Here is a 13,858-nt window from a genome sequence, read left to right on the forward strand (position 1 = left end):
CTAGTGGAACAAATCCTCAGCCTTGTGTTTCTGATAATGGCAGAGAAGGCAGTCTGTGGAAGGGCATGGTAACTTCCATGCTAACCCTTGCAAAGGTGGGGGATGACTCTCCAAATACCCACAGATTCCTTTATCCTTTTATTATCCTAAACTTTTCTTAAACCTTTCTTAGTTTGTTGCCTTTTGGAGTAAAAAGTCAGGTATCAGCTGATATTTACTTCAGCACTTAGTTTTGCCTTAGATCTATTTTGTACATTCCAGAGTTACTTTGTTACATAATTCTTAAGACTGTAGTCACTTATCCATACCATTCATAATCTTACAAAATATGATCATATCCTCCTTAAGCCTTTTCCTTCTAATTTGCTTCCTGCAAATATGAAAAAGCTGGTTCTCATCTACCCTCAAATGAGAGCCATCCACAATCACTTCAAATGCTCCTCTTAAAACTGCTCCTTGTTCCATAATGCCTTCCTTGGCTTCAACCTTGACCAATAAAAATTTCCAATGCATTCTATGTACACACACACACACACCAGTTCTGGTTAAACACAAAATGACCTTTTCCCATTGTTTCTTTCCTGTTGACACACTGCTATTTATTGGTGTCCGAAGTATATTAAAATTTCTGAAACAGATTTACATGGAAAAATATTAATATGCAGATGGATATAAAAGACTTGAGCAAATGAAATGGCATACAACTTTCTTGAAAAACTCAATATTTTATAAAGATTGTCAATTTTCCTAACTTCATCTATAAATATAATGTAATCCTAAAACAGTATAAATAGGATTGGGAGAAAGGAGCTCTAATCTAATTTTAAGTTCTCACAGAAAAACAAGCAAACAAAAATAATCAAGAAAAGTATGAAAAAGAGTGATGAAGGGTGACTAGTACTATAAAATAGTAAAACATCTGAAGTTATGATAAAAATAATAATAGTAACAGCAGCATAACATTGGCACTTGATTTGACAGACAGATCAATGGAACAAAACGAAGTCCAAAGTAAATAAAGATTTCAAAAAATATAATTTGGAGCTGAGAAAGCCTTTCTAGATGTGATGCAAAACTACATAAAAAGTAAAAATTTAACTACCAAAAAAAAAAAATCACAGATTTCTACAGAAGGGCAAAAGGCACTAAAGGCAAAAGACATTAAATCTCAGGGAAAAATACTACAATGGGTTAATTCCCTTCTTGTACAAAAAAGTGCTTTATGTCAATAAGAAAAGCACCCACAACCCAATAAAAAATAGACAATGATTACAAACAGATCAGTCACAGAAAAAGAAATACAAACGCCTTGTAAATATGGGAAAGGATGCTCAACCTCACTCATAAGAAAACTAAAACTACAATGAAATATGGGGATATAATGTACAGCAATACTATATTGCATATTTGAAAGTTGCTAAGAGAATAAATCTTAAACGTTCTCATCACAAGAAAATTTTTTATTAACTATAACTATGTATGGTGACAGATGTTAACTAGACTTACTGTAGTGATCACTTCACTATGTATATAAATATCGGATCATTATGTCGTACACATGAAACTAATATAATGTTATATGTCAATTAAAAAAACAATAATAATTAAAAAAAATTACAGTGAGGAACTGCTGTTCACCAATCAGACTGGGAAAGATAAAAAGAAGTTTTATTACTCACTATTGGTACAGGTGTAGAGAAATACTCTGAGACAATGCTGGCAGGGATGTAAACTCTATAACCTCAATGGAGGGGCAATTTGGCAATATCAATACAAATTCAGAATCTGTACACCTTTTGTCCCAATAATTCCACTCTTTGGAATTAGTCTTATTAAGTAAATTCACACATGTACAAAAATGATCTAATACAGTGATATCTGCTCCCTCATTTTTTGTTAATACCAAAATAGAAAAACCTAAATGCCCATTACTAGAGGCCTGGTTAAGTAAAAGATGGCACAATTATATAATGGAATACTCTGGAGTTGCTTAAAAAAAAATGAATCTACAATTACTAATGTGGACTCATGCAGAGAATATCTCTTTAAAAAAAATTGTCAAACAGCTTTGGAGGAGGGGAGAAAACCTATTTTAAAAAACTTAATAAACAAAGGCACATTAGCAGGTTGGCCCTCAAACACATCTCTGGCTATTCAGCCCTTCCTTTCCCACCCAACCCCTAGCTGTGGGACTCAACTCAGGCCTCAGTTCCTCCAGTGTTCCCATCTCTCACATCCTTTCTTCCTTATTCTAACAACCATTCATTGCCTTCAGGCTCTGGGTTAGGAAAATAAAATAGCGTGACTACAGGAAGGAAACTCCAAAATTTATGGGCTTGTGATTCCATTTCAACTATTGTACTGGGAGTGAAATCCCTTTCTTTAAGCAGTTTTAATGGTTAATTCATAAACATTTTTGTGAGACATTTGTTTATAGTTAAGAATTATGGATGGTATGGCTATAATTTTTAACTATTATACTAAATATAAGGGTTCCTCCCCTAATTGTGCCCAAACTCTCTTCCAACCAAGCTGCCTGATATAGCAAGTATGGATGGGCTTTTCTTATATTGCTTCTCCAATCTGAGGAAAGTCTGACTTTCTGCCTCCGAAAAAAACCATAGCGTAAGTTTCTTGAGAAAGATATATATATATATTTCCTACTTAGATGACTTACCTAAATATTTTAGCATCATCTCTCAATAAATGTGTTCAATGAGCGACAATTAATGAATAGGCCTTTGGGACTTAAGCTAATACAAATAATAATTACCAGTTGGTGAATGCTAGGCAGCATACTATAATTTACAACTATTATTTCCAATCCTAAAAACTAATACTGTAAAAAAAAACAATAATAATACTGTAATGAAGACAGCTGCTTGGGGGATGGGAATGGGGTCTACAAATTTTTTTTCTTTCCCTTTTTAGTTTCCTTCCTCAAACTAGCCATAGTACAATAAAACTTGGTTTGGCTGTACAAGAACAGTATTGTGTTTCTTAATATTGGTTTAAGTTGGAAATGTTTTCATGTAAAATGTTTAATACTTAAGACAATCCCATGAGATAGACATTAACCCTCATTTGATAGATGAGGAAATTGAGACCCACAGGGTAAACAAGTCAGCAAAGAGCGGATACCAGAGCTTAGGCTTCTGATTCCAAGACTAGCTCTTTATCCGCTGCCCTGTGTCTATATATGTGCTAGGTTAGTCAATACTAAGCTGTGTCTAAGCATGATAGTTGCTCAGAATTTACTACCTATTCCTTTTACTACAACATCTTAATAAAGCATTTAAGGTGCATAAACAAACAAAGAAACAAAAATGTCCATCAGTGGTATCGTGCATTTAATGAAGACAGACCTTAAACCTGGAGTGAATGGGCTCAGGAAGAAGAGACCAAAACCAGCCTTGGTTTAAAAAAACGAAAGCAGTAGCTGTTGAAAGTGGGAACTAGTGTTTTTATTATTTGTGTTCCTAATCTGACCATTCCTAAGGAAAGGCATTTTGAACTAGCTTTAGGAAGAAGTAATATCTAGCATCTATACTTTGAAAGTAAGATCATGATCAATTCATGATCTGTTATGTGCAAATAAAAATCAAGTTAATGGGACAAAACAAAATGAAAACAGCACCAAAACTGAAGTTCTTTTAATTATTTTTTTTTTCCTTTGGTGGAACCATCACTGATTCATTCACTTATTTATTCACCAAAATTTGAGTACCAATTGCATCTAGCCTGTTTGAATTAAGAAAGCATTTCCTTTCAGAAACTATGACTTCATACTCACCAAGGTAATAGATCCTGTCCGAATGAGGCCCATCTGGATCATTCCTCTTCACAAACATAAAATCATGTGGTGCCTTAGCCATCATGTAGCCATGATATTTTCTGGTATCAGCAAGCAGCTTTTTAAGCTGACTCCAGGAGTATCGTTCAACATAAAACGGCTCCAATTTAGGCCGATCCTGTGATTCAATATTCTCCTCACACTCTGCAGTTTCAAAGATCTCAACACCAAGCTGTTCTGTTTCCATCGCTGCTGCCATGTTGCATTTTCCTAGAAAAATAAGGCACATGAAGTTCACAGGTCTGCCTTCTCTTATATTAATCAGAATGACAGTCTGATAGGGCCCCCCAACACCCCCAAAAAGGGGAAAAAATGCTTTTCAGTACAGTTGCAATTAAACTTCATAAGAAAAGCAATAGCTCCCCCTTTTCTTTAAAAATGAGATTAAAAAAAAATTGAGGTCATGTCTATTTCACAGTTGACTATAAATCTCTTGGGGAACTTTTATAAAAGGCTCTCCTTAAGTATCTCTTGCCAAAATTCCTTTTTCTTTCCCACATTGGAAGGAAATGGGCCATATGCCAGTTGGCTGCTATGTTCCTTCAAAGAGCATGTCAATAGTGAAGCTAAATGTGCCAAGGGAGTTAAGTGTTTTTGCACTTAAAAAAAGTAACTCATTTGATAAACGTGGACTTCTTCAGAGAACAGAAATAATCACAACCAATTAGAACAGTTATAAAATTGTGGCAAACAATGTACTTCTAATAACCTTTCTAGGGAGCTTACCCAAGATAATATAAATACTGTTTCCTTTTAAATGAGACTCCAAACAACAAAAGACCTAACTGGCTGGTACATTTTTTCTTTGTCTTTTGCTCTTGCCTAGACATCACTATCTGATGATCCCCTGTGTAACTCTATACTATAAGGAATTTATGTGACTATTACTACAGATTATAAAACTTCTATGATTAAATGAGAAAAAAGTGGCTTTAGTTGTAGTTTATGCACAAAACATTTAATGTTTGTAATATCAATATTTTGATAAAAGTTCAAACCCAATTTACCACTTCAACCCAAAAACAGTATTAAGATTTTATCTACTAATGATGTTTCTTTCATTTTACAAATCCAGAAGAGGATAATTTTTTCCTTTATCTATTTCAATATTTAAATGTAACAGGTGCAAAGTATCAGAGAAAATAACAAGAAGTGTTATTATAAGCCACTGTATGATATTCTGACATGCATTATTCATAACGCTACCAAAAAGGAGCAACATAAACAAAAATTCTGGGGCAACCTGCTCTTTTTGAACTAATAAATGTCCGAAACATGTGGACTTAGGAGATAAACTGGATTGCATTTGTGTAACCAATTCACGTAATTATTAACTACTTCTACAACAAAAATCAATACATGGCTGTATATTTAACATGATGTCTTTTTTAAACCTTAATTTCACAGGTTAACAGGAGTTCGTGGTAAAAACTACCAACCACAGAGAAAAAGTCATTAGCAGGTATGGGTTGTGAATTAGTCCATCAGGTGTGCTGGTGTGCTGTACGGCATTCGAAAGGAACAGAACTGTGAGGCCACGGCCACGATATTGTGTTTTTTTTCAGGCTACAGTGAAATACACTACCGTTTTCAATATAACAGTAGCAAGAGCAGCCAGAAAATCTACTGGAGAGTTCTATAGTATACAACTTGTAATATTATTACAACTGGGCATTTACCTCCAATGATTAAAATCCAAACAGCTCAACAGAGGAAAAGTCATTTAGCTCAAATGGTATTCAGCATATTGATATTAAGTAGCAGTACATGACAGTAATGGCCCATCTAAAAGCTGGTGGGGGTCTGTTTTCTATCAAATGTGTCAATGGATCTACTTTGATTCCTAACAGAGTAAGGGACAGGTGAGACAAGGAGATATACAAACTGGGCTCATTCTTCTCAACTCCCCTTGCGTTAAACTTGAAACTTCATCTCCAAACCACTACTTGAAAGAATAGAGCTTGGGGATGGAACAGGGAAGCTCAGACAGACTTCCCAAGCTTACTGCCCAGCTTCTTGAGTCATTATTTTCCCATGTCTCTTACATAAAAGTTGCCATTACCTTGCACTTAAGCAAAACTATCTGGTATTCCTAAATTGTACTAGGTCCCTGGACTCACTATTTCTGACTCTCTCTACACACACACACACACACACACACTTTACAGTTCAAATGACACTATTCTGTATTTTATGGTCAATGTATATCCTGCATTTCCTAGGCTAGACCTGATATTACATAATTTTAGTAATTTACACAAACGTGTAACTACTGATTTAATTTCCAGATTTCCGTAACACCTTACATACAAATACATTCTCAAAATATGTGACCCGAGTTTTCTAATTGCAAAAATTAGAAAATAGGTCAGTACATGTTCTTAGCACAGTGCATATATTTCACTGCCCCACCTACCTCTTCACTTAAGGCCCTTCCCTGGTGCCTACCTGATTGTATTTTCATCTGTTCAGATCTCTTCCACATTCAAAGAGATCTTTTTGAAGTGACTCAACTTCAAGCATAGATCCCTCTGCTCATCCTGCTCTCTTCTCACAGGAGTCTTTCCTTTTCTCACCATCCAATCCTGCTCACCAGGATAATGAAATAAGATATAAAGCTGTTGATCATTATTAAAATGGATCATATGTGCCCAAAAAGATTAAGCCTAAAGTCTCAAATAGTACTTGAAACTGATGCATATTCTTTTTGATATAACATACAATGCCTGAATTACTTTGTATCTGCACTTTAATTATGAAAATTATAAACTGATTTTATTTCAGAAATGTATAGCCCAATTTACTCCAAAGAATATCCAAACGGTAGTGTAAATCCTGACATCCGGATACACATTAAAAGGTAAATTATGGAAGAACATTTAAAAGTATAAAAGGCATACAGATGTGAGGTTACTCAGTGGCTGCTGCAAATCTTCAAAAATGACAGATGATTAATAATAAAATTTATTTCTATGTGCCTGGTCCTGTTCTTCTGCCTTTTACATAATAACCAATTTGTATTATTTTACAGAATACATATTCAGCTGACTGGAGACAGAATAGACTCAACAGAATAACCAGTAAGAACTACAGAGTCATTTTTGCGGAGAGAACTAACTTCCAGTTAACATCAAGATTTTCACAAGATAAAGAATGTACTACCCATTTTCAGTGCATTCCATTTTTGCTTATTTCTTTTCCACATATACTCTGAAAATAACTGAACTAAGTAACTTCTCTAGAAACGGAAGTGTTAAGTTTGTTGAAATTCTGGCTTAGTAAAAGAAGAAAAGCAGGGTCTGTGATTATACCTGTCACTTTGTTATCGGTTTTAATTCTGGGCTCTCGGAGCCCAGATAGGTGATGGAGAGAGATGTGGCTCAGTGGGAAATGGAGGGAAAAAAGTTGTGCTAACACAGCAACAACGGACTACGATGTCAAGACACCTCCCCATTCACTAAGCCCCTCATTCAGAGAAGAGCATGTAAGGTTAGAAAATAGCCTCAGGACTTTTGAATTTGGACCCACTCAAATGTCATTCCTTAATTTTTAATCCAGGCGCCAGTTTGTCCACTTAAACACCCCAAGCCTCGTTGAAACCTAGCTATTTCACTCGTCAGCTAGTTGAGAGGTTCATTATCACAAAGTGGGCAACGATCTTGAAAGCTAGAATGCGGAAGAAGAGGAGAGGTGTAGCAGAGAATATTAAGGGGGACTGGGGGGATGCCAAGTCTTAGAAGAAAAGTGTGTGAGGGGAGAGGTTTGGAAAAAAAAAAAAAAGGAAAGAAAAGCACCTATCCTGTGCCAGGTAGGTGAAATAGAATGAGAAGGGGCCAGTAAACAAGGAGGGAATCGACCTAAAGTGGGGCAGTAGAAAACACGAGCTGGGAAACCAGAAAATCTCAGTCCGAATCCGATCTGCCACAGTCGGACTTTAGACAAATCCCTTCGCCTCTGCGGGCTTCCGTTTCTCATCTGTAAGCCCGGACAATACCCGGCTCCCAACCCCAGCAAGGCTCAATTAAGATAACGGACGTGGAAGTCCAGAGGCCAGCACCCAGCGCTCAGGGGGCGCCCAGTGAACGTTGGCTGACTCGGAATCTGAGAGCCTGGGCTTCCTCTTCCGGCAAGTGGGGTCCCGCCACCGGCTGTGGCCCGCGCAGGGCGACGCGCCGGGTAAACCGCAGAGCGGGCTAACCGGGAGAATGCGCCGGGCGGTTCCTCCGTGAGGCGGAGAGGCCCGAGTGGGCTGAGGCGCAGGCCTCGCGGGCGAAGGGGAAGGAGAGGGGGCGGATACTGCACCTTCCCCCCCCGGCCCCGCCCGGAACGTCCTGACGCGCGCTAAGGACCGGGCCTGCGCCGCTTCATGCCGCGCGGCCTCCACTCCCGACCAGGGGGCAGCGGCCTCCTTGGCTACGGCGCCGGCGGTAACCGAAGCGGTGAACGCGGCACTTAAAGGCGGCGGCGGCGGCGGCGGCTCCAGCACTTCCGGTTTCTTGCGCGCTGCCCTTCAACGGGGGGAGGCGCAACGGGACCAAGAAGAGCGCAGCTCTCTGCTCGGCGGGGTTCCCTTACGACAGTGCCGTCTAGTGGCCGGAGGAGCGAACGAGGCGCGGGAAGGAAACTGGGCGGGGGTGGGGGACAGAGAAGAAATCCAGAAAGGGGCAGTAACTTGCTGGAAATCACAGGACGAACTGTGGCATGTCCGTAGTCATCTATTTTTTTCCTTCGACAAATATATATTGAGTGCCTCCTATGTGCCAGGCAGAGCTGTAGACACTGAGATTAGAACACGGAGCAAGCCAGGGAAAAATCCCTGCCCCTTCATGGAGATGACATGGAGAGGGAAGGACCAGGACCTGGGGGATTTTCTGGGTGTCTCATTGTTATGGTGGAAAGAAACCTGAACTTGGAGTCAGAAAGCTTGGCTCTAGGACTAATTAATGACCTTCAGCAGGTCAGTCTCTTTGAGCCATGGTTTCTTTATCTGTGAAAGAGATGTAATAACGTCACTTAATTGCACTTAAGGAAAACCACGTGTGTCATACAAACACCTAAAGATGAAGGAACTGGGGCCCAGGGTAGGGAAGTGAGTGGTTTGCTATTATCAGGACCAGAGGCAGGTCTCTTGACCCGCAATGTATTTCCTATTCTACACCATACATTGGCTGAGAGAAAGAGAAAAGGGGAGCCTTGGGAGATGACTGGGAAAGTGGAAGGTGTAGAACAAAACAGTGGACAAGCTGGGCCTTCCCTATTTTATATTATTACAAGGACCCATTTATCAGAGGTGTGTGTAATTAGGCTTTATTGTAATAAAAGATCCATCTGGGTGCCATGTTCTACTCCTCAGTATGCAATTATTCACTCTGAGGTTAAATGAGTCTTTGCTCAGGCTTTTTTTTTTGAGTTGAGTTCCTCTAAAAGTACAGTCATGTTTTCACTGGGATTCCTCTATGACTTTTGTGCAAAAATACCAAACAAACCCCCAAACAAAAAATAACACCCGAAAGTAGGTTTTAAGGCTTTGAATGCAGATGCACATGCTAACAAAATACAATGAAACATCTTGCACTTCATTTCATTCATCCAAATGTTTACTGAATCTCTGCCATGTGCCTGTCACTGTTCCAAGCACTGGTGCTACAACAGTGAATAAAGTAGGCAAAATCCCTGACTTTGTGCAGTTTACATTTGAATAAGAGGAAAAAGACCTCCCCAAAAACAAAGAAAAAATATAATTTTATGGATTTCAAAAAACAAGCTCCAATAGATAATTGACAAGGACCTACTGTATAACACAGGGAACTCTGCTCAATATTCTGTAATAACCTAAATGGGAAAAGAATTTGAAAAAGAATCGAAACATGTATATGTATAACTGAATCATTTTGCTGTACACCTGAAATGAACACAACATTGTTAATCAACTATACTGCAATAAAAAATAAAAATTAAAAAAAAGAGAGAGGTTAACAGCAAACCTCAGGGGAAAACAAAACACTAAAAAAAAAAAAAAAAAAAGAAAAAAACAAGCTCCAGAGAGGTAAAGGATGTGCTGAAATCATATGTCTAATGACAGACTGAACTAGATTTGAATTCAGATTTCTTTGTTTTCAGTGTTATTTTCTCTTTCTATGGCAGAGTTAAAAAGCCTCTAACCCTGAGAAATCTGTGGGGGGAACATCTCCATCACGCACTCTGGCCACCTTGCATGTATCCACATAGGCCTCCTAGGCAAAGGCTGGAACCAATGGTTATCTGAGTTGTAGCAGAAGGCTTTGTGATCTTTCCAGAACTGGAAAGGAACCATCTTATGAAGACCTTGAGGCAATCTCCCCTGGGGTTCTCCCCTGTGACAGCCAGGAGTGTTCTCTCAAAACCCTCCTAGGTTCTGATGAGGTGTGGGCTTTCTACCCCACCCCCGTCAGAACAGAGCTGAGAATATAAAAACCTAGAACTGGCTGCAGCCTAGAACTGGCTCCTCAGAAGCCAGTTATCCCAGAACATACATTGCAGTCACCTGGCCCCTTCTTTTGCTTCAGTAGTGTCCTTTTTCATACATGGGACAAGGACCACTGGCACCTTGATGCATTCTTCCCTTTGTTATACATGTAAGTAATAAACTGTCTGAGGCTAAACTGGCTCCTTGGTTTTTTGTTTTTTGTTTTTCGTGGCATGTGGGATCTTAATTCCCCAACCAGGGATTGAACCCTCACCTCTGCATTGGAAGGGCGGAATCTTAACCACTGGACCACCATGGAAGTCCCTAAACTGGCTCCTTGTATCTTTACTGGCTGAATCAGTCAGGCCTGGGCCTTGCCAAACACAAGCAAACTGTGTGCTTGACAAAGCCTACTTAGCTATATTATGCTGCCCTACACTCTAGGAACTCCTCAGGAAAAGGCAAGTTATCTAGCACACGTGGTCTGAATAAATAGCATGGTGGGGTTGATACAAATTCGTCCCTGCTGTAGACTGAAAAAAATCGCAAAGCATCATGAAACAATCATATTTTGACATAAAGGACAGCAGGCAGGTAAGTGTGAGTGAAAGCTAGGGTGGACAAGTGAGAACTCTTCCCAGGGTACCCTGGGCTGCATCTTGAAATCAGTGCCTATTTGAGGTAATCAGGTCCTCATCCAGTTCTGACCTCATGTTTTAGAGAACCTGACATCTTTTCACATGGGGCCTCATCAGAGACCAACCTGTCTCCCAGTCCTTCTGCATCTACCATTCCACGATCTTCAGGCAGTGGTAATTTTGCTCAGGTACTCATGGATCAGAGCACGGATTCCTGGAGTCAGGCAGACCTGGGTTCACATCCTGGCTCCTCTCCTTACTAACAGATTAATATTGGGCCTCTCTAAGTTTTATTTCTCTCATCTGTAAAATGACTTTTTCTTCCCTCCTATGCTTGGATAATTTTTATTTAGTCTGCATATTATTCCAAATATTTTCTGTCTTGAATGTGCAACTGAGCTTAAAAGAGAGGAATCTGATGTCTGTTTTCTAATCCCAGAGTTATAACTCCCAGAAAGCATGGTTGCCTCATGCTAGCTCTCTATGTAGGGAAGGATCAAGGGTTATAAAGGAAAAAAACAAGACAAGTTACTCCCCAGTATCTTAGCACTATATAAAGTTGTAATCAAAATTTTTGTATTTCTTATCATAAACATTTTCAATATTGCTAGTTTCCTATTCATCATTTTGCACAGCTGTACAGTTTTCCATTGAGTTGTTATACCACAGTACATTTGGTCATTCCTGAGTAAGTCCCAATGTTTCAACATGTAACATCATGAACATCTTCATATATACATCTTTCTTCCTTGAAATTATTTTCTTAGAATAAAATCCCCAAAGGGGAATTACAAGGCCAATCAGCATAAACATCTCCATTTATCTTGTTACATATTGCAAAACTGCATTCCAAAATGATTCCACAAATTCACATTGCCCTTATTTACATTCAGCATGAATGTGCCAATTTCACTAAAACTTTTCTAGCACTGGGCATTATCATCAACATGCATATTTCAAGCATCTACTTTCTGAGACATTGTACTCGATGCTACAGGATACCAAAAGGAAGCAATCTGTGTTCCAGGGAGATTTATAATCTAGTTGAGGAAACAGATCCCAAGCATGTAATGTACACATTAATAGCAGTTGATTACAGGATACGATGAGCTAGAGTTTGTTTTTCCACTTCCTCCATATTTTATACTTTTTGGAGGCATAGTATAAACCAAGCTGCCATAACAAAAAGGAGCTTTTCAGCTAATTTTCTTTTGCGTATTTAAGTTTTTGAATAAAAGGGTATATAGTAAAAAATATTCTGCTATGCTGGTCTTCCAGTCACCCAGTTTCCTTCCGCACAAGAAACTGATGTTATTGGTTTCTTGCATATACTGTCCAGTAATATTTTATGATACATAAACAAATGCTTATGTACAAATGTATTATTCCTCCCACTACTCCACTATTTTTACATAAGTGGTAGCATGCCAACTGTCTGTACCCGGCAACCATGTATTTGAAAGCCAAGAATTATCAGGTAGGTCAAACTGGATAGGGTGGAAAGGCTACTCCCTGCACTCAAAGAAGGGGCCATCTCTGCATATTATTCTGAACTGTGTATTGACAGGCTGAGGGGAAGATTTTTCTGGCAATGACTGGCTGCAATGCTCACCACTCTCCTGGCATAGTTAGGAGGTTACAGGGATATGAGCTGGCTGCCTGAATTCCCCAGTAGATGCCTGGGCTGATCTGTCAGTCTCTCTCCACTCTCAGCTTTGTGCCATCTAGATAGTAGCCTGATTTTGGTTAAGGATATCTGGCTGGGTGAGGCACAAAACAGCCAAATTCTACAGCTCATTTTCCAAAACTGCTTCCAGGAATAAAAGGTTCTGTAAAAAGTTGAACAAGGAGAATGTGTATGATCACTTGCCAAAGGCAGGAGTACAGACTTATGCACTGAGCATGTGCTTCATCCAGAGGAAACACTCAGCAAATGCTTCTGATGACCAGAGAAAGGAGAGGTGACCCTGGGCCACACGAGGCTGGGAAGGCTGCATCTGGAAGGGAGAACACAAAGACAGTGCTTCATTTGCATTTTAATTTGACTAGCATTATCATAAAACCATCAGCCCTACCTGTTTCAGCTTGGCAGGGCTACTTGTGCTCTACCTTTTTAGACCCTCTGCCATCTTTTAGTTTTATAGTTTACCTGGATGTTACTCTTTCCCTTCTCCATTTCAATATCTTTTTTTTTTTTTTTTTTTTACTGGATTTCTCATAGAGAGAGAGTTCCACAATAGCTGTCCTTCTCACAGGAAAATTTAGGAATAACTGATAAGAACATTGGAGGGGAGTGAGTCCAACTCTCTCATTTGATGGATATGGAAACTCAGGCCCAGAGAAGTCATGCAGTAGGTTAGTGGTGGTTGAACCAGGCTGGATAAACCCCCTTCCATTGGACTTTTCTTATGGAGCATCTGAGGCAAAATGTCATTCAGTCTCCTTGCTTACCAATAGACTTGGACTCAATTTGCCTTGGATAGAGATCAGCTGATAAATTTCAGGGCTCAAATATGCTAAACTGAAATTATTTTTCTTTATTACACAGCCACCAGGATGACTAAAATTTAAAAGACTGAAAATACCAAGGAAATGGAGCAACTAGAACTTTTAAACATTGCTTGTGGGAGTGTAAATTGATCAAAACACTTTGTAAGACTGCCTAACAGTATCTACAGAAGCTCAACATACATATTCTATGACCTAGCAATTCCATTCCTAGGTATTTACCCAAGAAAATTAAGCACATATATCCACCAAAAGACAAGTACATAAATGTTCCTAGCTAAAAACTGAAAACAATGCAATGTCCATCATCAGGAGAATGGATAATTTGTGATACATTCATTCTGTGAAATAAAACAAACAAAACCCAAAAAAGAATGAACTGGTGATTCACACAATACAGATAAATCTCAAATA

The 13,858-nt window shown here is 39.0% G+C and overlaps 1 protein-coding gene across 4 annotated transcripts in view; it reads right to left on the reverse strand.

Annotated features, from left to right (window-relative positions):
• The window catches only part of DPP8 (dipeptidyl peptidase 8), a 55,072-nt gene extending 46,758 nt beyond the window's left edge, over window positions 1-8,314 (reverse strand). For 2 of the 4 annotated variants that reach the window (XM_082851918.1, XM_082851922.1), the window contains exons 1-2: window positions 6,302-8,031; window positions 3,794-4,063 (exon numbers count right to left, since the gene is read on the reverse strand). In XM_082851918.1, the coding sequence (XP_082708044.1) occupies window positions 3,794-4,063; window positions 6,302-6,338 (307 nt within the window). In that variant the 5' untranslated portion in view covers window positions 6,339-8,031. Of the gene's footprint in view, window positions 1-3,793; window positions 4,064-6,301; window positions 8,032-8,051; window positions 8,090-8,155 lie in introns of those variants that run through there. The other 2 variants (XM_082851919.1, XM_082851920.1) reach the window with 2 other exon arrangements.
• Between the last annotated feature and the right edge of the window lie 5,544 nt (window positions 8,315-13,858).

This window comes from Leucopleurus acutus (assembly GCF_964270905.1).
Source record: "Leucopleurus acutus genome assembly, chromosome: 1".
NCBI lineage: Eukaryota > Metazoa > Chordata > Mammalia > Artiodactyla > Delphinidae > Leucopleurus > Leucopleurus acutus.